This window comes from Myotis nattereri (assembly GCF_964212035.1).
Source record: "Myotis nattereri genome assembly, chromosome: 16".
Classification (NCBI taxonomy): Eukaryota; Metazoa; Chordata; class Mammalia; order Chiroptera; family Vespertilionidae; genus Myotis; species Myotis nattereri.
Genome location: NC_138091.1, coordinates 33588409 through 33604638, shown reverse-complemented (window position 1 = coordinate 33604638; position 16230 = coordinate 33588409). Strand labels below are relative to the sequence as shown.

The following is a 16230-nucleotide window of genomic DNA, read 5'->3' as shown; positions in this document are numbered from 1 at the left end:
CTCACGCTCTCATAGGGAACCCCCTGCTGCTTTGTTATAAAAATTGTGTACCATCTACACAGTATGGGGTATGAACAAAACTCCCAACATCTCCAGTTTTTAAAGGAATGGCATCAAATCAATCATGTAAGAGGTAAGTTTAGAGGCAGCTTTTCCTTTTTGGTACAATAAGAATCTGTGCGGCTGGAGAGAAAGAAGGATAAATTCTCTATTACAAGGTAAATACTTAGCCATATCCATATGCTCATTTACGTATTTTGTTACCCTATCAGGGGCTATTTGATCAATTTAAGAATATGACCAATAGGGCATACTGTACAGTACTGTGATACACTAGGAAGCTAGATGCATCGTCTGCACAAAAACAATCAAGGAAGAGATTGTATGAGTTAACCCTTCCATTGATGTAGCTAAAAATATAAAATAAAATCTACCACATTCACTGCATACCCATGATGCAAAAATAATCTAATTGCTCAATCTCTGATAGGCAATCAACTGCATTTTCAAATACATGGGATATAAATTCACTTCTCACAAGACATTTGCTGTTTAGGCTATTCACTTATGATGAATCTTCATTCACAATGTTTTGATAACTATTAGAATCATTTTCCTTCCAGTAGAACAGCTCCATTTTATAGATGTGATAACTGAGAAACCAAAGGGGATGCATTCCAAGGACACTGTTCAATAGGCTTGTAATAAACCAGAATCTAAACCGGGCAATTTCTCATCTCAGTTTCCGAGGCTAGCATTCCACATCAATATAGAATAAATTTAAAGAAGGACAAGAGAAATCCGTTGAATTCTGAGGTTCTTGGCATTAAGTCAACTCTGATTTTATTGATCTGTCTGACTAGAATGGCTGGAGAGCCTGCTTCAATATGAATGCAAAGTCAGAGTTGCTGCCTGCTAGCTGAACCCTCTTTATTTAAGGAACACTGACTTCTCTGGCAGTCACAAGTTCTCTGAGCCTTTTGCCATCCCTTCCAGCTGAATTTCATTTTGCTTGATTCTAGCTGGCCCTGCATAAATTTCTTATCATATAAAAATGCTCCTGATTCTTCTGCCTTCTAACATGAAGGTGGGGAGGAAGACCCTATATGAAAATGATGGGTATGCATGCAAACAAGCAGTGGTTACATCAAGCTGTGACTGAGAGCCATATAGGGCAAATCTTTTGAAATCAGGCAGCAAAGCAGAAGCAGAAGAGGTCGGCTGAATAACCTACTAGCAGTTGCTAACAGCAGTACCATAGGAGAAAGAGCAATTTGACTGGCTGTGACCAGTGGTGGTCTCCTTACGTGACTATATTTCTGCAGGAGAATTCAAATCAAGAGCTTTAAAACACATCTGAACCATGTATTTCAACTGGCATCTCCCCACCGCCCCCTCGAAGTTCAGATGCCCTGATTCCAATGTAGAGCTTTAGTTTACAATAAAATGATCATTGATTCATTCATTTGCAGCCTCTTTAAAGCCCTTCTTTGCTCTGCTGGAAGATTTTGCTCTTTCTGAAACAAGTATGCCAACAGAGTTGCAGCATATTACTGCTGCCTGCTGTATAATTAGCTACAAACCCACCGCACAAAACTATAGGGATTTACAGGTGCCCTGGATTCTGCTTTTCTTTCCCCCTGCAATCAGCTAGTCTTCCTTGACAAGAAGGGACCTTGGGCTACTCTAATGATATATTGAGAGTTTTAAACTCAACTCTCCAATCTTACAAGTCTAGAGTGCCAAAATAACACAGCAGAGACCAGCAGCTGAGCCATGGATACAGGAAAGCACTTTGGTAAGCACTTAAACCTGCTGAGCATCTTCTCTTCTCCCAGATGCTTGCATCTTATCAGCACACTACCCTGAATGAAGCAAGCACTGTAGGATTTTATTTATTTATAGCTCATTCTGTTCTCCTAACGACAACCCAGTGCTCATGCTGCTTAAAAAAAAAAATGCTACAAGTTGGGTGATTTTGGAGTGTCTCAATATGATCCAAAGAAGGACTTAATCTCTGGGTGTCAAAGATTATCAGAATTCTTGAAAATGGCAGCAGTCTGCAGATTAGTCACACGGAAGGCTTCTGATTCCTGAACTTCCTCACAACCGTCTTCATAAAAACAAGGTCCAGAGGCCACTCACTGACAGCTAAACACTGAAGGTGCCAAGCAGCCTACAAGTAAACTTAGTTATGGCTAAAACATGTGCTATCAGGTGAAAACACAGCCGAACTCTTCTGGATGTGAGACATGAAAAAAAGGAAAGTGCTTGAATTAAAACATTATAATAAAGAAGGCCAAATTCACAAGGAGCAAATAACAGAGAAGGTACAATACAACTTGACATAACTAAAGCATGGATTTCCACCTAAGAAACAGGTGGAAATAAACACCAATAGGTCCTCCCTCATTACATATGTATAGAAACATACAAAATATACTTTTTTGGTATAGCAAAGTTGGAAATTTATTAAAGAACAAATACAGACTCCCATGTAGGGAGGGGGAAGAGTCCCACAGAATGGACTCGCACATGGGGAGGGGGAAAGGGTCCCCACAAAATATACTTTCATCTCCTGCATCAATTTGATGCTTATTTGAATTACAGATAAAGTTTTTAAAAAATGAACTATGTTTGTTAATGTGTATTATTCATGAAAATCATTTGGAGTTATAAATTCTAAACTCCCAGACTGTCATAATATGTACAGCCATATGCATAGCCACAGAGTTTATGGGATAATGTACTTTACATATGTATGTATAAATATAGCCACATTTTAGAAGATCAAATACATAGGCTAACTAAACAACTTATCTGTCTCCAGATTACTCACAGTAATTTAATATGCCCAAAGCTAAGTGAAATCCTGAATGTCAAATGATTCAATGAATTGTCCAAAGTAAAAACATTCAGGACGCTGATTTAGTGTAACAAGCTTCTCCATCACTAATCTAGTGAGTGATAAACTCGGGTTTCAGAATGGGGGGAAAAGACAAACACACACACCTCAGGTTCTAAACCAAGCCTAACTGGAGAAGAAGGAGAAAAAGAAATGCTTAATAATATAGTCTGAGCTTTGGGATTAATCCATGTAAAACACTAGTGGAACTCACCAAAGAGCTGGGCTGATGGAATCTTAGGGAAGAGAATCAAGTCCTGAAAGTCTGCGTAATAATAAAATGTTCTCTTAGTACAGAGCAGCAGCCATCCAGACTATTCCTGAACCAAGAAAATGACTGAAGAAACTCATTCACTTCTCTAAAAACCATTTGCTAACTGGTTACAAGTCATTGTTAAAAAAAGAAAAAAGCAAAAAAAATCCTCTCCCCTCAAAAAAATTCATATACAGTAAGACATAGCCTTTAAATGCTAAGAAGATAAAGAAAAACATACACATGCCACATGTGTATAGGTTTCCCATTGTGCTTAAGTCAGGAAAATCTCTACAGCTGCTGCTATTCAAGTGAAGGAAGTTTAAGAAGAAAAGGGTTATATTTATACCAGGAGCTTCCCTGGGTGAAGCTCTAATAACTGGATCCTCTAGTCTAATGAATAAGACATGGCAATATCAAATAAATTGCAACTATAGTTCCCAGAAAAAAACTTGGGAGTCTTGGGTAGAAAATCAAGAAGAAGATAACATACCCTGACTGAAGCCTATCTGGCAAGAAAGATGCAAAAAATCACTGAGATTATCCATAGTTTTCAATTAGCAAAAATTGCTCTTTGGATAAACTTCATTGGCTATGATACTGCCACTGCACAAAGCTTGAGATTAGAAATAAACTGTTTAGTCATCTGCTCCTTTTTTAAAAAAAATATTGAGAGCGGTATTAGAAAAAAACACAGTCAAATTATACTGAAACACAGAGTAAGTAAATGTCAAGAAAAAGTTTCAGTCAATCAAAATGAATAAGTGCGAGAGATCTATTGTGCAACATTGTACCTACAGTCAATATTGTGCACTTAAAATTTTGGTATGAGAGAATATCTCATGTTGAGTTCTTTCCACAGTAAAATAAAAAAAAATTTCAAAGTTTTTAAAACATTTCAAGCAATACAATGCCCTATAATGAATTTACACAAAAAAAGGATCAAACATGTTGGCTACCCAATAACTGCATAAGTGTGCTAAAAAAAAAAGTGTGGGGGGGGGAGGGCATGTCTTCTCCCTTCCTAGAGGCTGCTCTGCTTATTTGCAATGGAAATCACTTGTGTTTTGCCTACTTCCTTTAAAATAAAAACGTGTTCTAATGGGACAGGGGTCTTCAACCCAAACAGTATCAAAGACATTTTCCTGAAAAAAACACTCTGCTGTTGTCAGTTTGCAGACAGAAAGCCATGTTTCATCCCAACCCATGAGGGCTAAATCACTAGCCAAAAACAAACTGCAGGAACGGAATTTCACCAAGTGACCTTAAACACAACAGGCGACTGCAGTTTTGTGTTGATAATACACCTCAGAAAGATATTCACTTCTAAGGACTTGCTATACACATTTAGTCTAATTCAACTAAATGAATGACTAGGAAGTGAAGACAAAGTGCCAATGAAGAAAATGCAAAAATTGGTTAAAGAATGTATCTATTTCCTTCCCCAAGAATTTTTGGTTTGTCAAGCACAATTGGGAAAAATATATACTTCTGTTTTGCATTGATAAGTAAAATATGAATATTCATATGCCTAGTCTCTGTTCTCATTGAATATTTTTTAAAACAAGCAATAAATGTCATAGAAGAATATCTATAATATCAGATGTGAATAATTCCTGTAACTACTAAGAACAAGCAACATAAAAATAAGAGGTTGTGCCAGTAGATGTCTTTCTCTCACCTCTCTCTCTCTTTCCGCCCCCACTTCTCCCTCCCAGTAAAAGCAAATTTTTAACTCCATGTTAAGCATGTACTAATCTGAAGTAAACATGAACTCTTGCCGGAACCGGTTTGGCTCGGTGGATAGAGCGTCGGCCTGCGGACTGAAGGGTCCCAGGTTCGATTCCGGTCAGGGGCGTGTGCCTGGGTTGCGGGCACATCTCCAGTGGGGGATGTGCAGGAGGCAGCTGATCGATGTTTCTCTCTCATCGATGTTTCTGACTATCTCTCTCCCTTCCTCTCTGTGAAAAATCAATAAAATATATTTTTAAAAAAACAAAAAACAAAAAAAAACATGAACTCTTTCATCGCCATGACTTGAGCATTTAAAAAAACATATTCTATACCCATGTTGACAGTAGCATTATTCACAACAGCCAAAAGGTGGAAGCAACCCAAGTGTCCATTAACTAATGAACAGATAAACAACATGAGGTCTACACACACAATGGAATATTATTCAGATTTAAAAAGGAAGGCAATCCTATCACATGCTTCAATGAGGAACCTTGAGGACATTATGCTAAGCTACACAGGATAGGACAGACACTATATTCAATTTATATGAAGTACCTGGAGCAATTTCATAGTGACAGTATCTAGAATGGTGGTGGGCAGGGGCTGAAGGGTGAGGGATGGGGAGTTACTGTTTCATGGGCACAAATTTCAGTCCTGCAAATGAAAAAGTTCTGGAGCTCGGTGATGGTCACACATTTACATTTAATTTAATTTTTACATTAAAATATGATTGAAATGGTAAAATTTATATGTATATTTTACCACAATTAAAAAATGTGTATAGCCAGTCAGAGAAAGACAAATACTATACGATCTCACTACTATGTGGAGTCTAAGGAATAAATAAACCGATGAACAAAATGGAAAAAAAAGTTGTGGGGGTTTTGTAATTCCTCCAAGAAGTACTGTTATTAACATAAAACGAGAACTTAGTATGATAGTCCTACTTAATTTCTGGATAAGTGTTGAGCTGTCCATGTGGCTAGAAAACTTGAAATATGGGTAGCCTGTATCAAAAAATGCAAAATGCTGTAAGTATAAAGTATACATAAATATCAGACTTAGTATGAAGAATGAAAGATATCTCTTTAATAATTTTTTATTACGTATTGAAATAGTATTTTGAATATAATGGGTTAAGTAAAATGTTGTTAAAAGTAATTTTATCTGTTTCTTAGTACCCTTTTAAATGTGGCCAATAGAAAATTTAAAATTACATATGTGGTTTGCATTATATAGTAACCACTCCTTATCTGCAGTTTCATTTTCTGTGGTTTCAGTTGCCCATGGTCAACCAAGGTCTGAAAATAATAAATGAAAAATTTCAGAAATAAACAATTCCTAAGTTTTGAATTGTGTGGCATTTCTGAGTACCTTCATCTCATCATCACAAGAAGGGTGAGTAGAGCATAGTTAAGATATTTTGAGAGAAAGACTATATTCACATAACTTTTATTACAGTATCTATATAAAAGCCAAGCGACCAGAATGACCAGTCACTGTGACATGCACTGTGGCTGGCCAATCGGCCCGATTGGGGACAGGGCCAGCCATCCAACCTCCCGTGGCCCCTCCCCCCGCTGGCTGGCCCGGCCCCAATCGGCCCCCATCAGCCCCAATTGGGGTGGGCTGGCCGGACCCCACCCGTACATGAATTCATGCACCCAGTCTCTAGTGTTACTATAACTGTTCTATTTTATTATTAGTTACTAGAGGCCCGGTGCACAAAAATTTGTGCACTCGGGGGGAAGGGGGGGCCCTCAGCCTGGCCTGTGCCCTCTCGCAGTCTGGGACCCCTCGGGAGATAACGACGTGCTGGCTTAGGCCTGCTCCCGGGTGGCAGAGGGCAGGCCCAATCCCTAGGTGCAGCCCCTGGTCAGGCTCAGAGCAGGGCCAATTGGGGAGTTGGGGCGCCGCCCCCTGTCATGCACAGAGCAGGACAGATCAGGAGGTTGCGATGCCACCCTCAGTCACGCTCAGGGTAGGGCCGATTGGGGGGTTGGGGCACCGCCCCCTGTTACACTCAAGGCAGGGTCAATGGGGAGGTTGCGGCGCCACCCCCTGTCACTCACAGAGCAGGGCCCATCAGGGGGGTTGGGGTGCTGCCCCCTGTCACGCACAGAGCAGGGCCCATCAGGGGGTTGGGGCGCCGCCACTCTCACACTCAGGGCAGGGCCGATGGGGAGGTTATGGCTCTACCCCCTCACACACAGAGCAGGGCCCGTGGGGGGGGGGCGGGGGGGGGGGTTGGGGCGCCGCACCCTGTCACACACAGAGCCGCAGGGCGATCAGGGGGTTGGGGAGCTCCCCCCTATCAGGCACAGAGCAGGGCTGATCAGGGGGTTGGGGCACCTTCCCTGTCATGAACAGAGCAGGGTGGATAGGGAGGTTGTGGCCCCGCCCCTGTCACACACAGAGCCGCAGGGCAATCAGGGGGTTTGGGCACTGCCCCCTGTCACGCTGATCCCGGTGCCGGGAGGCCTCGAGGCTCCGCTGATCCCAGTGCTAGGAGGCATATTACCCTTTTACTATATAGGGTAGAGGCCTGGTGCACGGGTGCGTGCCGGCTGGTTTGCCCTGAAGGGTGTCCTGGATCAGGGTGGGGGTCCCCACTGGGGTGCCTGGCCAGTCTGGCTGAGGGGATGATGGCTGTTTGCAGCTGGTCACACATCCTTCAGGGTGGGGTCCCCACTGGGGTGCCTGGCCAGCCTGGGTGAGGGGCTGAGGGCCGTTTTCAGGCTGGCGGGTGACGGGAGATCCCAACCGCTCCTTTTTTTCTTTTTTCTTTTGTTATTCTGGGCCAGCTTTAGCTTTGAGGCTTGGCTCCGGCTCTTAGGCCTCTGCTGCTGAAAGTGGTTTCTGGCCTTTGTTTACAATGTTGCGATCCTGCTGGCTGAAGCCCAGCGGCGGACAAAGGCAGGTTTCTGGGGTTTTGTTTAGCTTCTATATTTGTTACATAGTTGCTTAGAGTTGCAGGTCAGAGGCCTGCAGCGGCAGGCGGGGAACGCTGGAGTCCTCCATCACTGAAGCAAGCAAGCCTCATGTTAGTTTCAAGCTGCCTGGCTACCGGCTGCCATCTTGGCTGGCTATTAATTTGCATATTGCCCTGATTAGCCAATGGGAAGGGTAGCGGTCGTACGCCAATTACCATGTTTCTCTTTTATTAGATAGGATTGTTAATCTCTTCTGTGCCTAAATAGGAATTAAACTTTATCATAAGTATGTATAGGAAAAAAAAGTATATATACAATAGGGTTTGGTACTATCCGTGGTTTTAGGCATCCACGGGGGGTCTTGGAATGTATCCTCCATAGATAAGGCAATTACTGTATTTCTGTTGGACAGTATTGGTCTAGCAGTAGTGATTCTCAATTTGTTTTTCATCATAATTATCAAAACTTTTCCAAAAAGTGGTACCCCTGGACTCTGTTTCAAAATGAATCAGAATTGTGGGAATCAGGGTCCCAATATATATTTATAACACTTCCTAGATAATTCTGAGAATCTTTAACTTAGAGGTTAGTGGACATAGTCGTGTCCTTGAGCCTTATAGGACTGGAGTGGAATGGACACTAGTAAATAGTCTCCAGTAACTTATTTCTGTAGAATAAGAAACAACATGTTTATTACCTGCTTGCTTAAAATAGAACAGAATAGAAAAGAATAACAGTACTAGAGTTATAAAAAAAAGTTGAAACTTGGCTCAAAACTAAGAGACACTACAATTCTTTTGTAAGGTAAGCAGGCCCATTATATAATAAAGAATTTGACTGGCCTTTATCCCTGGTTCCTCAAAGAGAGGCTAAATCCTGGGAATTTCTCAAGTAATAGAACTGTCTTTATTATTCAAGAACCCCTTGGATCACATCTGAATTTATGCTGAGAGATAAAATAATTCAGGACAGGGGCTGCTCACTAGAAAGACCAACCATGTGATCAGAGGTGTGCCCGCTGGACCTCTGTAAAAGGGAGAGGGGCTGTAGGTTGAGTTTAATCATGTGGCCTATGATTCAATCAATCATGCTATTGTAATGAAACCCTGATAAAAATTCTGGACACTGAAACTCAATCGAACTTCTTGGTTGGTGAACACATTAATGTGATGGGAGGATGACATGCACAGGGAAAGAAAACAGAGAAGCTCTTTGTCCAGGACCCACCCAGATCTTACTCAACAAGTCTCTTCATTTGGCTGATCTTGACCTGTATCCTTTATAATAAAACTAGAGGCCCAATGCACAAAATTCGTGCAAGAGGAGGCCTTCCTGCCCTAGCTGGTTTGGCTCAGTGGATAGAGCGTTGGCCTATGGATTGAAGGGTCCCAGGTTCGATTCAGGCCAAGGGCACATGCCTGGGTTGCGGGTTCAATCCCCAGTGGGGGACCTGCTGGAGGCACCCAATCAATGATTCTCGTCATTGATGTTTCTCTCTCTCTCCCCCCTTCTCCCTTTCTCTCTGAAATCAATATAGAAATATATTTTTTAAAAAAGAGTAGGCCTTCCTTTCTCTGGCTGCTGGCACTGGCCTCCCTCCGGCACCCAGGAGCCAGGCTTCCCTCCTAGAGGGAGGCCCTGCAGGTTGGTTGCAGCCACAGTAGCTTTCCTCGGCCCTCGCAGCCCTGGCTTCATCCAGAGGTCGTCCGGAAGGACATCTGGTGTAATTAGCATATTATGCTTTTATTATTATTACTAGAGGCCCGGTGCACAAAAATTTGTGCACTCGGAGGGGTCCCTCAGCCCGGCCCCCGCCCATTTGCAGTCCAGGACCCCTTGGAGGATGTCCACCTGTCGACTTAGGCCTACTCCCTGGAGGATCAGGCCTAAGCTTGCAGTCAGACATCCTTTTGGCAGCCAGGGAGCCCTCGGGGGATTTCCGACTAAAGGCTTAGGCCCCCAAGGGAGCTGTGATGAGGAAGCTGGGGTCAGAGAAGAGCCACGCTGTCCCGCCCCGCCGCTCTGGGTTGGGTCGCACATGGGACACCCGGGCAGGCCAGCAGATCGCTGCTGCCCTACCCAGCCGCCCCGGGTCGGGTCGCACACGGGACGCCCGCCACCCTGGGTCACAGATAACAGGCCTGGGTGGCGGCAGGGCAGGCAGAATGGCGCTGTCCCGCCCCACTGCCCCGGGTGGCAAACAGCAGGTCCGGGTGGCGGCGGGGCAGGCCGGATGGCGCTGACCTGCCCTGTCTGTAGTATGCAAATTAGCCGCCATCTTTGTTGGCGGTTAATTTGCATATCGTGCTGATTAGCCGATGGGAGGCATAGCGAAGGTACAGTCAATTACTATGTTTGTCTATTATTAGCTAGGATAGAAGATAGTGACCATAAGCATAGTGCTTTCTTGAATTCTATCAAATAAGTTGTTATAGTGAATTGTTGAACCTGAGCGGATCAAAGGAGCCCCCAAATTTGTAGCCAGTTGGTCAAAAAATGCAGTGGCCCCATCTGAAGTAGAAGCAGTTTTGTGGAAAACTAAGCCCTTAACTTGGGGCATCTGCATTAACCAGAGGTGGTCAGTGTCACAACTGAATTGCCACTTGGTGTCAGAATAACGTCACAATTCCAAACTGTAACAAAAACATTTGTAAGAAAATACAGAATCTTCTAAAACAAAATCCAAGTTGTAATAATTGCACAAATTATACCCCAAATGGAATATAGCATTGTGATTTAATCAGATAATACATTTTATATTACTAAACTAATAAGGACTTTAAATCTAAAAAAGTATTAATGTAATTTTTACATTTTTCTGGTTGTCAGGAGATTATTTTATCTTTCCTCCTTTATTTGCCCTTATCTTTATTTACCTTTAAATCTATACCAGTCATATTGATAATAATAATCTAGCAGTGTATAATTTTGTATTTATACAACCAAGGAAGACGTCTGAGAGACCACACACAGAATCACAGTCTGTCCAAGTCTACTCTTTATCCATGGGGGGGTGTATACCTGAAATGTTGGGAGGGACAAGTATACAAGTTTTGAAACCATATCAGAAATAATCAAGATTCACACCCTCAAGACAGAAAGGTGAATAAGATTTCTTAACAGTTAAGAAGCATTTCTCTCATTTTCCAGTCGACTATCCCTCACCAAACTGGACACACATCCGCAAATAAAAAAGTAGGACAGGGAGAGCAATTCAGAAAGACAAGGGGAGCGATGAGGAAAGAAGGAAATCACAAGCAGCTCTGCAGCCTGACTACAAATCACTGCCCAAAGGGAAGAGGTGTAGAAAGCAGGAAGAAAAGGAGAATGTCCTGAGAATTGCAAAGAGCATTAAGTACAGCTTGTAGTTCTCCACAATTATTCAAGGAATGCAGGAAAAGAAAGACGACTGAGAGCTGAGCCCATGTGTGCCATGAGTACTTCACCGCTCGCTGAAGGACAACCATTTGTTTCTAGAAAATGAGATTCTCAAACCCATGGAGGCAAAAATGTACCTAGAGGTGCTTGCAAAACCAAGGACATATACTTTTCTCTGCCAGCCATAAGGTATTTTTGAGGTAGAAAAGTAAAAGGATCTTCTGAGACAAAGAAGAGAAGTACTTTTTCTGAAGATGCCTCTCTGCTCATCTGCTGACCTCTGCTGGATCGACAGTGGCATCCAGTGGCCAAAAGTCTCAGTACAGACTCCTTTGTCTCTAGGAAGGGTTTCTACTACTTGGGGTGAAGTGGCAATTCAGAACAAAGCTATTTCTGGTGTGTATAACTAAGGATCCCCAAAGACACAGCACTTTGTAATATAAAGTGAAGAACCAAAGGCTATAAAGAAGAAATGGAGGGGAGCAGCTTAAGATTGCTGTGGTTTCTTTATATTTCCTGTGGTATTACTAAAAAGAATGAAAATACAAAAAGGGATGAACATATGTGTGGGTGGAATTCCTAGGTTTTCTGTGCTTCAGAATAGTTTAAAAATAAATGAGCATACAAGATAAAGTGTTTTCACTTTAAAACCAAAGCAATACTGAAACAAATTTCCATACGTATATTTAATTTTTTTAAGGGCTTAGGAAGGGGATATCATGGAATTAGCATGATTTGTTAAGTAACTTACTTGAATTTCAGCTTGCTTCTGGAGTGTGATTTTTAAAAACTGATTGCATGTCAATTGCTATGAATTCAGGTGTCTGTTTTTAGGGAGATCATGAAATTGGCTTAGGTATCACCTTAGCTCATAGTAAACTATTGAAAGGAAAAGCATTCCACCCAAGATATTTTCATGTTCCAAGTGTTCCCTTAAACTGCTAAAAAAGTGATTTTCTGGCAAAGTTCCAGCAAGTTAACTGCTAGGAAATTCTTTCCTTAGTGATACAATATAAGCAAAAATGAATGAAGTTATCCTAAACTTTTATCTTAATTAGACTATACATTATCTCTCCAAGTCAAAGGTGAGAAAAAAAAAAAAGTGGGCAGAAGAGGCTCTCATCTACCGGTTTAAATTTGTTCATTTTCTGCTCTGTATTTCTAGCTTTTAAAAATATGGAATTGCCCTAACCGGTTTGGCTCAGTGGATAGAGCGTCAGCCTGCGGACTCAAGGGTCCCAGGTTCGATTCCGGTCAAGGGCATGTACCTTGGTTGCGGGCACATCCCCAGTGGGAGGCGTGCAGGAGGCAGCTGATCGATGTTTCTCTCTCATTGATGTTTCTAACTCTCTATCCCTCTCCCTTCCTCTCTACAAAAAATCAATAAAATATATATTTTTTTAAAATATGGAATTGTCATACACATTACTCCCCTTAACTCTCCTGATGGAGTGCTGGCTGGCTCAGGTGCACATAACAGCTCAAACTCACCTGTTTGGATGAGATGTGGGCAACATGAACTGGAATTCCACCACGCAGGTGTTATCCTTAAGCTGGCGGTGTTGTACGCTGTTAAGTTCATAGGCAATATAAGCCCTTCGAACATACACCTGGTTAAAAAGTAAGCCTCAGTAAATACACTTTAAAATCACAAGGTAAGAGATGGTTAGCCCAGAAAAAAGACAGTCTTGAAAGAGGTATCTGAGACAGAAGGTGGTCTATGGTGACAGAATTCTCAAGGCTCCATATAAAAATACCCTGCCTTAACTAATAAAGCTGGAATCTTAAAACTACACCCATGATTATAAATAGAAACAAAACTATCCTGACTCTACTGGATACCTGTAGGTGTTCCGTAAACCTTTCACATTAACCTCAAGTCAGGAGAAGGTTTGCTCTTCAGCAAACCAGAGCATATACAACCACAACTATTACTTCATTATGCATAATCATTTCAACAGAAGATAAACACAAGCATGAGAAAAATGAGAGTTGCTGATTCTGGGCCACATGAGGAGTGAAGATAGAAAAACTTGTAGTATAGTCCAACCTTTCTACTATCCTGTACATTATTATTTTGTTCAGTTTTCTTTTTTTTTTTCTTTTTTTTTTAAATATATTTTATTGATTTTTTACAGAGAGGAAGGGAGAGAGATAGAGAGTTAGAAACATTGATGAGAGAGAAACATCGATCAGCTGCCTCCTGCACATCTCCTACTGGGGATGTGCCTGCAACCCAGGTACATGCCCTTGACCGGAATCGAACCTGGGACCTTTCAGTCCGCAAGCCGACGCTCTATCCACTGAGCCAAACCGGTTTTGGCTAGTTCAGTTTTCATTTAAAAATCATTTTTAGATTATTTATATTGCCCAAACACTAGGCAAAAGCATAAGGCATAATTTGATATATAACATCTCAAACACACTACTTGACTCAAGTGTTAAGAGAAATAGCAATAGGCTTCATCTCAGCCAAAAACCATCAGTCCAACCTTGGGCACTTCAGACCATTTGCCATGCAAAGGAAATGCTACATAGAATTCTATCAGCATGTGAAATATATAAGGAGGCTTCTCATTAAATGGCATGGAAGTACTATAAAACACTTAGATATTTTTAAGATTTGGTATTTACTGAGTAAGATACATTACATGCTACCCACAGAATACAATAGAGTAACTCAAAAGAGCTCACAACAGACTGGTAGTGATGTCACATTACATAAGATCATCTAAAACACCCCTTTTCCTCATCTTCAAAAAACATCCACTTGGCAATTTTACAGCAGTATTTAGGGCCTGCAATTTTTATGTTTAATGAGGTAGTGAGCTGTAGTGGAAACAGAAAAGTCTGTGAGTCAGATTCAAAAGCAAACTCTTCTACTTATTATCTCTGTGAATTTAGACAAGTCACTTAACCTCTCAGAGTCTCACTTTCTTTTTCATGAAATAATTGTAGGACTAAGTGAGAAAAATAAAGCACCTAAAATACAGTTCATTAAATGTTATTACTTTTTTTTCTCATGATGAAATACTTCATAAGAGCTGCTTGATAATTCAAGATATAACTAAAATCCATTTTATTTGGCCTAAATCACAAAATGGTACATGTTCTGATCGACCATATACATTTTTTCACTTATTGTGTTATAGGGAATCCTAATTCATTATGACATGAGAGAATCAAATATATCTAAGAAGTAGAAACTATAAAAAATGCTGGCAGCTATTTTCCTGTGACTAGGGCCTAGCCCTAGAACAGCCGTGGGCAAACTACGGCCCGCGGGCCAGATCCGGCCCGTTTGAAATGAATAAAACTAAAAAAAAAAAAGACCGTACCCTTTTATGTAATGATATTTACTTTGAATTTATATTAGTTCACACAAACACTCCATCCATGCTTTTGTTCCGGCCCTCCGGTCCAGTTTAAGAACCTATTGTGGCCCTCGAGTCAAAAAGTTTGCCCACCCCTGCCCTAGAAGCTGGTGGTTAGTTCAGCTGAAACACTAGGGTCAAGGAAGACCATAGTTCAGCATTAGTTTCAGGGGAAACAAAGACTCTACTCTTAAGAGCTAACCATAGGCCAAAGAAAAAGAACTGATACGATAGCCAAATAGAAGACTTCAACCAGAAACCAAGAAAAAGGTTATGTCATGTTACGTTACTAAGAAAACTTACCTCCAGAGCTGCCATCCGCACCACCTGGTTGCTGTGGTAGAAGAAGTTTGGTAGGACATCAAAAATAGATGTTTCAGATAAGATGAGTTTCTGGAAGGTACAAAGACAAACTTAAACCATTACAACCAAAAGAGAACAATTTCAGTGGACATATTTAGCATTTGAAGCATTTTAGTGAAACTTAAGATTTTTGTCTATGAATGTCATGTGATCACAGCTTCCTCAAACTACAAAATGGGGAAATAATAGTATCTATGCTCACAGGCTGTTGTGAGCAAAGAGTTAATAATTCTTAGAATGCATCAATAATGCATTAATTATATGCTAATATAAGTGTTTATGACTATTATTACCCTTTCTGACATATATCTGTACTCAATTTCTTAACTATTGTATCAATACTCTACTATGGTAAACCATAGATTTGAACTCCATCTGAAGTCTTCTATTTCAACTATGAACCAAATAAACAAAAACATCCTTCTTCCCTCTCTAGGTTCCCCAGAAGGAAATCGGACAAAAGGCCTAAAGATTCCCTTGGCTAGATATAACAATATCACCCTTACGTACAGATAGACAAATGAAAAGTCATTCCTGAAAAAAATGTTGTTTAAAAAATAACAGTCAAGATCCTTGCAACTAGTAAAATTAGCCAGTACTTTTTTATAAAATTGGCTCTATATAAAGCTTAACAGTAAGCATGAAAATAAAATGAAAGCACAAGAGGTAGTAGACTTCAATAGGACACTTCTATCAAGGCAAGTCTATTTGATTTTTAAGCTAAGCCACAATTCTAACAGTATTTTTAATGAAAAAAAATTCATAAGTATAAATCATTTTAGAAAGTCAAGGTATAAAACTTCATTGCATGAAAAATCAAAATTGATTGATTGATTACTCAATTAAACTATGCTTGGAGTAAAGGGAACAAAAGTGCAGAGAGGTGTAGTAAAGGGCTATAAGTATACCTGCAGGTTCTCAATGCAAAACTGATGTCCGTACATGTCAATAGCTGATAGGAAGATAGACTCTACTTGGTTATGGCGAAGCTCATATGATGGCAAATGGGAGGCAATAAGAACCTAGAGTGAGAGCAAAATAAGAGGCATAAATTCCTGAGGGAGTGATTATTCTAGGCTCCTATTAGGCAGCTCTGATACAAAAGCAATAAATATAAATCTCTAAGTGCAGGCATCAAAGATAAAACAGAGACCAAGTGAAACAACTTCTAGGTCCTGTAACATAAAGCCAATGCCACCAAATACTGCATCTCAGTTGACTCTCACCATGATTTGCGTTGTGGGCAATTTCCCATGGGGGGAAGGAGGGAGAGAGAGAAAACAGCTT

General features: G+C 41.0%; 1 protein-coding gene across 1 annotated transcript in view; it reads right to left on the bottom strand.

Moving 5' to 3' along the window:
• Nucleotides 1–16230, bottom strand: part of ACACA (acetyl-CoA carboxylase alpha) — a 220053-nt gene that overhangs the window by 127967 nt on the left and 75856 nt on the right. The window contains 3 exon segments of the mRNA XM_081108776.1: nucleotides 12698–12816; nucleotides 14884–14973; nucleotides 15852–15965. Coding sequence (XP_080964902.1) covers nucleotides 12698–12816; nucleotides 14884–14973; nucleotides 15852–15965 — 323 coding nt within the window.